General features: G+C 41.5%; 1 protein-coding gene across 2 annotated transcripts in view; it reads left to right on the top strand.

Annotated features, from left to right (window-relative positions):
* The window catches only part of epha4b (eph receptor A4b), a 96,967-nt gene extending 85,724 nt beyond the window's left edge, over nucleotides 1–11,243 (top strand). Inside the window, exons 15-19 of one of the 2 annotated variants that reach the window (XM_030074340.1) lie at nucleotides 2,922–3,131; nucleotides 4,640–4,789; nucleotides 5,649–5,842; nucleotides 7,520–7,657; nucleotides 8,001–11,243. In XM_030074340.1, the coding sequence (XP_029930200.1) occupies nucleotides 2,922–3,131; nucleotides 4,640–4,789; nucleotides 5,649–5,842; nucleotides 7,520–7,657; nucleotides 8,001–8,100 (792 nt within the window). In that variant the 3' untranslated portion in view covers nucleotides 8,101–11,243. Of the gene's footprint in view, nucleotides 1–2,921; nucleotides 3,132–4,639; nucleotides 4,790–5,648; nucleotides 5,843–7,516; nucleotides 7,658–8,000 lie in introns of both variants that reach the window. The other variant, XM_030074339.1, reaches the window with a different exon arrangement.
* The last annotated feature ends 271 nt before the right edge of the window (nucleotides 11,244–11,514 follow it).

Below are 11,514 nucleotides of genomic sequence, written 5' to 3'. Positions count from 1 at the left end.
TGTGGAATACACTGAGGACATAACCAACAACAGAAAAAGCAATAGCCCGTTTTTGTTGTCCAAATGGGAAATGGTTTAAACGTAAGTCGATAATACACTGGGTCATGTAGACAAGGTGTATTGCTTTTCATGCAAACTATTTGAAGGTGTGCACGCGTTTAATAATTGCTCAGTTAGCAGATACATTAATCAGCAGAAATGCAACACTATAGAACTGGGAATGGTCACATGAATGCTTCCCAGGAGAGAATGCAATGTACATTGCAGAAAAAAAAAAAAAAAACACTGATAACCAACTCCAACTGCTATAGAAATGAAAAGGATAGGCAGAAAAATGAACATGCATGAACAATATAGTCAGCAGAAATATCTCTTGAAACATCTATTATGCTAATCCATTTATGAAAAGTTTCTCTCAGAAAGAAAATGGGTTTGAGAGAAAAATGTCTCTCCCGCAAATGAATCAAGGGCAGCGTTTATCCAGAAAACGCCGTTAAAAACTGAAAACTTTGAGATGAAATGTAAAGCAGTAATCACTTTGACAAGCGAGACTCTAACACTCACTCGAGGCAGGTCGTGCTCAAGGTGATTGTTGAAACTAATTGACAGTGAACTTTGTGACAGATTTCAGAATCAAAAGAAGAAACTGGAGACAATTTACTTTTTACTGAACCGGACAGTGTGTCAAGAAAGGTCTGTCCCTTCATATTATATCATCACATGTAATGATACTTTAAATCACTGAGGTCATTAAAAAAAATCTTCCAAAAGGTTTTGGAAATGTCGTAAGGAGTGTCACGGCAATTGCACGCCCACACACGAGACATGACAGAGACATGATATTGTGAAAAATGGCACGTTTGAGATTAGATTTCAGTGAAATTACTGTTTGAAGTAAAGTTGGTTAAGTTGGGTTCATGCCTATACACAGTTGTGGAGAGGTAAGTATTGGTTTGATTGAGCTGTGTTACACACCCTGATTAATACGTCATTACAACCCTGGTCTGCCACACATTTTAAATCCCAGTGATTCATAAACAGTGTTGTTTGTCTACCAGAAAAATCACTGCAGCACTCCACATTCATTATGTCTATGCTGACAGACCCATCTGCAAATGGAGACTGATCCCATCCACAGCTCTGAAGCCAAATGCAATGAAATCTGACAGATAAAACTAGCTGAACCATAATGTCCTGATACCGGCACACAGAAACACATTCACACACATACGTATGTGCTGTGTGTTGTTTGTTGTAATAAGGGTCATAAAAACTGTCCTCAGTGGCTCAAAAAGCCAATATAATTATGGAATTAGTTTTATGGTTTTAAAAGCTCATCCCTGCCCCCGACAGCCATACGTGTGTTTAATTATACTGGTCATTTATTAAACAGCACTCCCTCAGAAATAACAAAACCAGTGGTCTCCCAGTGTAGCTCACTCTCTCTCTTTCACATCTACTCCTCTTTACTTCAGAATTTGCCAAAACACTTTTTGCAAGTGCACACTCCACCTTTCTCTGTACGGCTCTTTTACCCCCCCTCACAAATTTGTCTCCTCTCTCCCCCCTGCCCTGCAGTCCCTTCCCTCTTCCTGGCAATGCTGTGTGGTGGGCAGATTGATAGAGGAAGTCTGTAGGTTTGTTAGACAGTCCAATCAATCAGCATCTCACAAAACCACCGGCTAATTAACTTACTCCACAGCTGCTGAGGGAGCGAGAGAGAAAGAAAGATAGAGGGAATGAAAGAGCGGGTGGTTGGAAGCACAGATGCAGAGATGACTGGAAAAAGACAGATAGATAGATAGATAGAAAAAGAAAAAGAGAGAGAATGAAAGTAATACAGAGTTGCCTCCCAGAGACAGAGATGGATGGAGTGAACAGAGACAGAGAAGGAGAGATGATTTAAAAAGGAAGAGAAGAGAGTGACTGATAACATGGATAGGTTTTTAACGGGGACCGTTGGCCTAGGGCAAAAATAATTGGCAGAGAAAGGTGAGCTGGACTGTCATCGATCAGCAGGCTTTGCTCTCTGCCAAAGACATCTCAAATCTCAAACCCAGTGAGCACCGCTGTGGCACACAGTCAGCGCTGGAGAGGAGAGTGTTGTCTGCCCTGTCAGATCCAATGCTCTGCAAGAGGTTTTTTTTTTTTTTTTGACTGATGCCCAGAAGAAGAAATTCATCTTTTTGCGTGCCTACCTCAATAGTAGAGTTTGAGATGGCTGCCCAAACCTGACTGGACCCAATAAGACACACATGTCAAGAATATGGGTGTGGTTGGGTCATCAGATGTCTAATCTTAGGTTTCAGAGTTTACATGTAAGGCTATGGCAAAGATAACAACTGAACCAAACTGCAACAAAACGTGGTGCTAAAGAAGACTAAAATGTTGTCTTCAAGGCATGGATTGATGACAGAATCCACCTAAGTGGCATTTGAGTGTGATTTTGGATTAGGATTTTTGATTAATTTGACTGATGTTGAATTTACATCTGTTTTAATCCACACACTATGTAGTGTCTAGCACTATACAACCTAAAGATAAATTTTGTACAATATAAAAGATGGATTTTGTTGAGGCTCTGGCAGGTGGTGGTCAGGTTCAGGTTGGGTTTGGACAGAATTTTCTCAGGCTTCAGTCGCGGTCGGGTTCAGCGTTCTGCTCTGGTTGGCTGGTCAGATCAGGCACAGACAAAATTATCTGAGCCATGATCCAGTCAGGTTGAAAATATCAGGTTTGAGGTTAAGACAGCGGTCAGCCGGTCAGCTGACAGTGTCAGCCGGAGCTCGAGCTTCAGTGTCTTGCTCAAGGACACCTCAGAAGTTAACAGCATGCCTCCTTGAATCCCTACCCCTGCCAGCCTGTTACCACTGTATGTCACCAGTCACACCATGTTCATCTCTGTTTCTCCCTGTTTCCAGAAACATGACGGCCAGTTCACGGTGATCCAGCTGGTCGGCATGCTGCGTGGCATCGCCTCGGGTATGAAGTACCTGTCAGACATGAGCTATGTTCACCGAGACCTGGCAGCTCGAAACATCCTGGTGAACAGCAACCTGGTGTGTAAGGTGTCTGACTTCGGCCTGAGTCGGGTTTTGGAGGACGACCCGGAGGCTGCCTACACGACAAGGGTAAGACACACTCTTATATGCTGAATAAATGTTAGCGGGCTGCAATCATCTCCTACCCAGTGACCTCACATATAGAAAATGTTTTGTGAATGCTTGGATAGTTATGCTTGAGGGCATAACTAGTATTCTACTACAGTGTGGAAAAAATACATAGCAGGAATATATGGAGAATGCGTGGACATTTTTCTGTTATTTTCTGAAAAGTTATATATTTGGGTGTGTGAGGTTTGTGGGATTTCTACAAACCACTGATGACATACTGATGATATACTGTACACCCTGTTGCCACAAACATGACTGAAATTGCACACATATCCGGATATACACATAAATCTAACCAAAAACCAAAACCAAATCCCCCAAAAAATTCTCTCGCAGAGCTCTGTGAGAATGAAGAAACCCAAACGTCAGTGAATTAAACCACTGCGGAGTAACTCATCTAAAATGCCCACGAGGAGATGGCTTTATTCATATTCATAGGAAGTGTTGGGGGATGTTATTTTTAATATGGCATTAGCATTGCCCTAGGAGGAGTGTATCAGCCACTGACTGCTCTATAGCAATCACACACGCATACACACTGATGTCAGGAGACCTAGATGGAGAGCTGCAGGCATGGGGAGAGAGAAAGAGAGAGATCGGGAGAGACAGCGAGGGGAAATCAAACAAAAGCAAGATCGAGGGAGGCTGAGAGAGAGAGAGAGAGAGAGAGACAGAGACAGAGACAGAATAAGGGGAAGGCAGGAGCAAGTGAAAGCCAAGGAAAGAACCCAGCGAGAGCAGTTAAGAGAAAAACAGAGGAGGGGAAGGGGTGAGGGGAGGATGGAAACAAAAGTACAGTGCCTAGCGACTCGGCAGTTTTGTCTTTTATTTGACTTTGACCAAGCAGAGATGGGGAATGCTAGGTGGTGCAGTGGCAGCTGCCGCATGTTAAAAAGCCGTACTGAGCCCTATAGAGGAATGGTGTGTGTATGTGTGTGTGTCTATGACGAGGCAGGGGCATTAATGCTCTGTCTACTGCTGTTGCATGTATACAGTGGGCTGCATAGAGCCTTTTGATCTGTGCATCGACAACAAAGGTGGGGAAGGGGGCGGCACGGAATAAGAAAGAGGGAGAATTGATGGCAAAGGACGCATTAGTGAAAGATAAAAGCAGAGACCGAAGCCAAAGTAACTGTCTGCAGTGAGGGCATGGTTATAAAGCAATGCTGTTTTTGTCTAGTTGATGTTTTTAATCCCAGCTGCCCTGCTCTACATGGTAGTGCTGTGCTGTGCTTCTTTACAACCAGCATTTTCTTTTTTTTTTTCATTTCTTTTTTTTTGTTGTTTTTAATTTGTCATGTCAATTCCGGTCTGCATTTAGATTTATTACCAGCCAGAAACCTACTCATAAAATAGAACAACCTTTAAATATTTACAAAAAGAGTAAACCACAGAGTCAAGGTTGGCATATCCAGTTAGCCAGAAATGAAGACAACAGCGTTGACAGTGTTACTAACCATTTGCAGGGAGGGAAGATCCCCATCAGATGGACCGCTCCAGAGGCCATAGCGTACAGGAAGTTCACCTCGGCCAGTGATGTGTGGAGTTACGGTATCGTCATGTGGGAGGTGGTGTCATACGGAGAGAGACCTTACTGGGAGATGTCCAACCAAGATGTGAGTCACATTCTCATGTACACAATTTCTATACCGTTCCAGTTTGAGCGTTGACCATTGGTTTCACAGCCTCAATCAGCTGTGAGACCATTTCTCATGCTACCAAAAGAGAGAGGAAAATCCAAGCACTATAAGCACATCTATAGTGCAGCAGTATTGCTCATTTAATTATTGTGCTTGCATCTTTAAAGCTGCACTAAGTGATTTATTATCACAACAGGGTGTTGAGAGGCTCAAACTCACGGTAAGCCCCTTTTAGAAAAATCAAAAGTTAAGGCAAAAAAAAAAAAAAAAAATGCATGTTTGAGGATGGAAATAAGGGATACAATTCACTCTCACAAGGCTCTAGTTGGAATACTTGGATCATTTTGTCCTTGAAAAAGTGGTGAAGCTGCAGACTTTCAGCTACAAGGTGAACTGCTTTGAATGAACTTTTAATGGTGCCACATTGCTGACTGCAGTGATAGGCACCCATGTGATTGATCTTCATTTTTGATGTGTTTATCTGCAGAAGTTTTGAATTGAAATGGAGCCAGTGAGGCGGTGAAGTGGAGGGCAGAGGAGGAGCTCATTTGGGCCAATACAGAAATTAAAGAGCTAAAACAAGGAAATAACTACAGACAGGCTGTAAACTGTGTAGTGGAAAGACAACCCACAGTAATGACTCTTACATTCCAAGGGGCCATTTACTGTAAAAAGATGTAATGTAATATTGCTTAATCTAGCTTTAAGAGAGCACTCCAGTTAAACTTTTATTTTCAGCATCCTCTGTAGAATACTGAACAGTTTTAAATTAATTTTCCTGCACATTTTCCCTTTTCTCCCACATGGTGACTATAAAACTTTTTTTTTCCTGCAGGTGATCAAAGCAATAGATGAAGGCTACCGTCTCCCTGCTCCTATGGACTGTCCTGTGGTGCTGCACCAGCTCATGTTGGACTGCTGGGAGAAGGGGCGCAGTGAGAGGCCAAAGTTTGGCCAGATCGTCACAACCCTGGACAAGTTGATCAGAAACCCAGCCAGTCTCAGAGAGCTGGCAAACAGCTCCGTATGGTCAGTGGGAGAAAGCTATGAATTCAGCACTTTTGCAGATGTTAATTTAGAAAAATATTCTGCCATCAATAGACATATTTTTTTTTTCTTTTCAACTTCATTAAATGATTTTAGGAAATGATCTTGTCTTCAGATATTTGGATTAAATTATAGGTTTGTGCATTTATAGAAGACAAATAAAGCTTCAGATTTACATTCAGTGTCAGATAGAAAGTGGGGAAAATGCATCTTTCTCAGTAAAGTATGTAAGTATGTATGTATCTATTCATTTATTTTCTGGTTAAGGGTGTCTCTAAGAAATCTATAGTCAGTAAGAATCATTTAGCATACCTCTTCCACATTTTACATTTTAGGCATTAAGCTGGTGGTCTTATCCAGAGCAACTTAAAATGAATACTACAGCAGAATATGCTTCCAGTCCTCATATACCATTACCCTCATCATTAGAGTCAACAGCAAAAAATATATATTTAAACAAGGTTACTGAACCAATAGAGGTACTACTAACCAGGCCCTACATTGATGCAGTATTTCAATCAGTGAGAGAGGAGGGCGTTAGGTGTGGGCTGCAGCCTAGAGACTGCAGCTGAAGTTATATACAACTTCAGCTACAGTGCAATTATAAGTGTGGGCGTAACTAGTCCCACTTGTGGAAAGTACTTACTAAGTTTTGGCATGCAAATGAACCGAGGCACAGATATTTTATTACAATTGAAATCAAGCAAATGCAAGTGGAACTACAGTAAGTAAAGCTTTCGACAAAGCCTTTGTGATTGCTGGCAGCAGGGGTCATCAGGAGGATGAATCATTAACCATACCTATAAATAATGAGTAGGTCTAAAGTTAAAATGAACTTAGTTAATATTTATCGTTTTGACAGACTTCTTAGCAGCGGGCTGTTTTTTTTCCTACTGCCACTACTGTGTTAAATTGCAGCTACATCAACATGCATGAGCATTACTTGGCTACTGAGGTGTCCTACAGACAGCTTTTTTATGAATGGGCTTACCCAAGAGCACAATGATGATTAAAGCACAACACAAATTAGTGTAGACTGTAATTAAATATTAAAGGTGACTGTGCAGGGTGTTTTTCATTTTCAGTCAAAAACCCTCCCAAACCTAACATTGTAATTATTAAGTCCAATTCCAAATTGACATTTGAAGTATCTTATTATTTACTGGCCTATTAAAATTGAAATGTTTTCTATTTTCATGACATGCTTTGGTGTTGTAGCCAATGAGCTACCGCCACTGAAATGTGCATCTGTTAGCAAACTTTTAATGTATGATTTTTCTAATTCCTCAAAACCATAGACAATCAACAGATAATAAACAACAAGTCACGATTCCTAATTTCCTCTCTCTGTTTTGCACTCTGGCCCTCCAACAGCCCACAAATTCATATGCAAAAAGGCAAGAGCACAAAAACATTTGGGTCCTGCCTTTTTTCCAGCACAAATGAGCTGTGTTATTAGATCAGAAAACAAGGCCTCTAGTCTACTCCACTTAGCAGGATGCCACCTAATAGTGACTCTAAGGACAAATAATTAACTGCAGCAGAACTTTATACTAGTTATTTAGCCACTCTTGGTGGCAAAGCATGAGCTAATTCTCTGAAAAAAATCTTTCACTTCCAGAGTGGAGAGCTAAAGTGAGTGTGCTTTGTATCCAGCAGGCAGGACCCATCCACCCCAGAGTTTAGTGTGAACACAGTGGACGAGTGGCTGGAGGCCATCAAGATGGGACAGTACAAGGAGAACTTCTCCAGTGCTGGATATGTCACCTTGGACTCCATCCTCTACATCAGCATCAGGTAGGAGGACAGTTAAATGCCTCAGCACTCACTGCTGTTGGATGAAATACTCAAATCACCAAAAGGTCAACATTGTCACAGAAAGAGTTCTTACCCTCCAGTTGACATCCATATAAATTTGGAAAAGAATAGGTTCTGAACTGCTATGATATGCATGAAATTCCAAAAGCTTTTCAGCAGAACCATCTCATATTTTAAACATAAGTAAAAAAAAAAAAAAAAAGAAGAAGAAGAAAGAAAGAAAGAAAAGAAAGAAAAAAGAAAGAAAAAAGAAAATCATAATTTGTGTATGTCACTGACATTGCTCAATACTAAAACATTTCTTGCTGTGTTCTTGTTCTAGTGAGTTGGGTAAGATGGGCGTCACTCTGGCAGGCCATCAGAAGAAGATCCTGTCCGGTGTGCAGAGCCTGCACACCCAGGGGACGCATGTCCAAGTATAACAGTTTCCCCATAAACACACAATGAGACAGAGCCAAAATGGACGCTCCCGTTAAGAGGTTCCCCACTGAAATGGAGCTGTAATGGATACTCTGCGCTCGCCCTCCATTGATTTTGAGACACTGAGACGGAGACAACATGGACTCTTGGCTCCTCCACCTTCTTGCAGTTTCACCATTCCTTCCATCATCGATGGGCACTACCAGCTTCAGCACTCAGAGTCCCAGCAACACGACCGCCACCATTACGGAGCAACAGAGAGACACATGTCCAACAAGGCCACATCTACAGTAGAGCATCTCAGACCATTTCACATTGTGTCTGCTCAACAAAACAAAACAAACAAACAAAAAAAAAAGATTCTTAATAAAAAAAAAGAATGACAAAAAAGAAATTAGAATATAATTATCATCACTGTCTGTGAAGTGTACAGTTGGTTTTTACTGTCATTTGTTTTCTGTTTGAAGAGTTTAAAGAGGTCAGGCGATGTGTATATGTGTAGATATTATGTTTATATGGGCTGTATGTCCCACAACTGTAGAGATGGACCTAACGTTTGTATTGGTGGTAAGGTTTATATTGGTGGACCTTAGGAGTTATTACCTAGTACATGTATGGGCCCTCCCCTTGCTCTGTGTTGATGGAAAGCCACTGAATGAGCCAAGACACCGAATGACATGAATGTGTGTGGTGATGGATACCGAAAAAAATGGACCTGTTGAGATAGAGAGGGATGTGGATTTTGCTTGCCTTTGTAAGATGAAGGTATGAAGATGTGGTATTTGACCAGGTCAAGGGCTTGCTGAGCAACTGGACACACACTTCGATAGCACATTTGCAAGTTTGCCCGTGCACACGATGCAATTGTGTGCAGCAGAAACTGTTGAAGGTGTCGTAAGCAGAGTGAAAATTTGGCTTTTCCAAATTAAACCATCTATTGAGAACATCATGATGCTGAGAATATTGCAAGCTCATTACTAGGCTATGATAAAAAAAAATCTATATATTGGCATTTAAATTCAGTTATTGGTTGAAAATTACAGCCCTTCAGTCAGTAGCATTGCAGTGTTATCGTTCAAGGGTTTGCCTTCCCATGTCAGAGGTGTGTTGGAAAGTAGTAGTGTTTTGTGTAGAGCCGAGGTGACGCCAAGAGTTGTGACACAGTTGACACTGTTTAGAGCGTGTATCTGTTTCTCCAGTGTTGTGCCATGTCGAGTAACCTGGACGTTTTGTTTGGGCTGTTTCCCAGCATTCCTACAACATCCTGTACTCTATCGCTTCATCAGTTACCAAGGCTGGATAGTTCACAAAGTCCTTTGTCCCAATAGTTTACATGGAGAAAAAAAAAACTGAAAGGAACTATGAAAGAACATTGGAAAAGACTCTTTTTTCAGTGAGATGAAATAAATGCAGTGGTGATGTTCGGCTGTGCCACAATGAAAGGGTAAATTTTACTGAAAAGATTTTTTGTGTATGTGTACAGTCACGTTTTCGTTATCCATCATGCCAACCCTTTGCAAACATCCCCAGATTACAACCAACACCCGGGAGTTTTTGTAGGATAACTCATAAAACAGTGTTTACAGCGAAAAGCAAAGAGTATTTGGTTTGTTGGTTTTCCCCCGTTGTGAGGAAAACTGCTGCTTGTGACACGAGGCCAGTTACAAGGTTAGAGTTAATGGGGCCCTCTCTGTGTGCACTGCATTGCACTGAACCTGCTTTTAGTGTATTTCCAAACCCAGTTTTATTACAGTATGTGATACTCTATAGGACCAACAGCAGCATACAATACAGTATATATGATTGTATCATAGTGTAAAATATGTACAGTGTTGATTTCCAATGTTAGAATGTTTGTAATGATAATGATGATGACGATGATGATGACTATGATGTACTTTAATTGTGAAAAAGAGATTTCTGGAGTACTCGTGCAGGGGCGGGTCATATAGGAGAAAAGTGATACGTAATTCACTGGTCTGAACAATGGAATGTAGCATGGATGCGAAGCTTCAGCTTTGATTGACAGGTGACAGTGACTGCAGTTTTCTACCATAGGGTTCGATTGAGTAGAATGGATCCACAGGCTTAATGAACCAATTTGCATTCCCATCTTAACAAATCATTTTGTTGGGTTCTTCCCGCTGGTTTTATGATGCCCTGCAATGCATTCAAGGCACTGCTTTTTCATCACTTCTGCTTCACACAGCAACCCCATTCAGAGCCTGAAGGTGTTAGCGCATTCTACTCTCTCTAACTTTATGATTTCACTTTAGCGGGCTACTCTCAACCGCTGGCCTTTTAGATGCCTTATTTACTGAGCTACCATTCTGTTCTGTTGCCCTATGGAGGTGATGTTAGGAGTAAAATGTATATAGTATTTATCAGTGTTCTTGAGGTGACCTCACACCAACACCCTGGTTTATAACATCCCAGAAACCCTACAATAGCACCTTCGCTTGGATTCCTCCGAATAAAAAAAAAATAAAATGAAATTTAAAAAACATGATTTTGTTTGGACATGATATTCCTGAACATGACCACCTGTATAGGCTGATATTGAGAAACTGGCAGCAATCCAGTCGTATTTATACATGAGAAAATGAGTAAGTTGAAGTGTCATTTGAACGTGCAAAATACTCATCGTAATGGTATCAAGGTTGCCGTTACAAGGGATAGCGTCAGCCGTATAACTTGGGTACGTACGGTTTTTGATATCATCCTTTTTGTAAGCTTGTTCACCACTTCTCCCCTTAGCGATCTCAAAAGAGAATGCGGAAATCCTAACCCCATATAGGTTTCGGCCCCGTAAAATGATCCCAGATTTAGCCCCGGTTTTGTGTCACTATCCACCTTATCAGAGTTAGTTATGTGGGTTGGTTTGCCTGATCTCAGATACAGTGTCTGTCCTCCATTTCCCCACCAAGTCTGTAATGTAAATGTTCCTGAGTGATTCTCATTGAAATTCTTTCCTCCCTCCCTCTCTCTCTCTCTCTCTCTCTCTCTCTCTCTCCCTCTCTCTCTCTCCCTCCCTCTCTCTCTCCCTCTTTGTATTTTCGGCCACAGTACAACGCTCATTTGTCCCCATGGCAGGTTTCTATGCGCTGCTTGTTCTAAAGGGTGTAGGCATTCTAATGTCCTTCATGTTGCTGTAATAAATATGCTAATATTTCTAATTTCTCAACTGAAGCCTGCAGTGTCTTTTTCTTTCATAGATTCTTTCCCACATTCCCTTCTCTCTCTCTTTCTCTCTCTCTCCTTCCCTCCCTCGCTCTCAATCGGTGTCGCTCTCTCACACACTTACAGTACACACCACTATTACACCCGTTCACCTGTGCCGTTAGAATCCCACGGGGCTTCACTGGAAACGATGGCGGACTGTTCGTATCACATTTACATGAAAAGCAATGTAAAGA

The sequence above is a fragment of the Myripristis murdjan genome, chromosome 17 (genome assembly GCF_902150065.1).
Source record: "Myripristis murdjan chromosome 17, fMyrMur1.1, whole genome shotgun sequence".
In the NCBI taxonomy this organism is placed as follows: Eukaryota; Metazoa; Chordata; class Actinopteri; order Holocentriformes; family Holocentridae; genus Myripristis; species Myripristis murdjan.
Note: the sequence above shows the minus strand (reverse complement) of the source record. Positions and strands in the feature narration are given on the sequence as shown.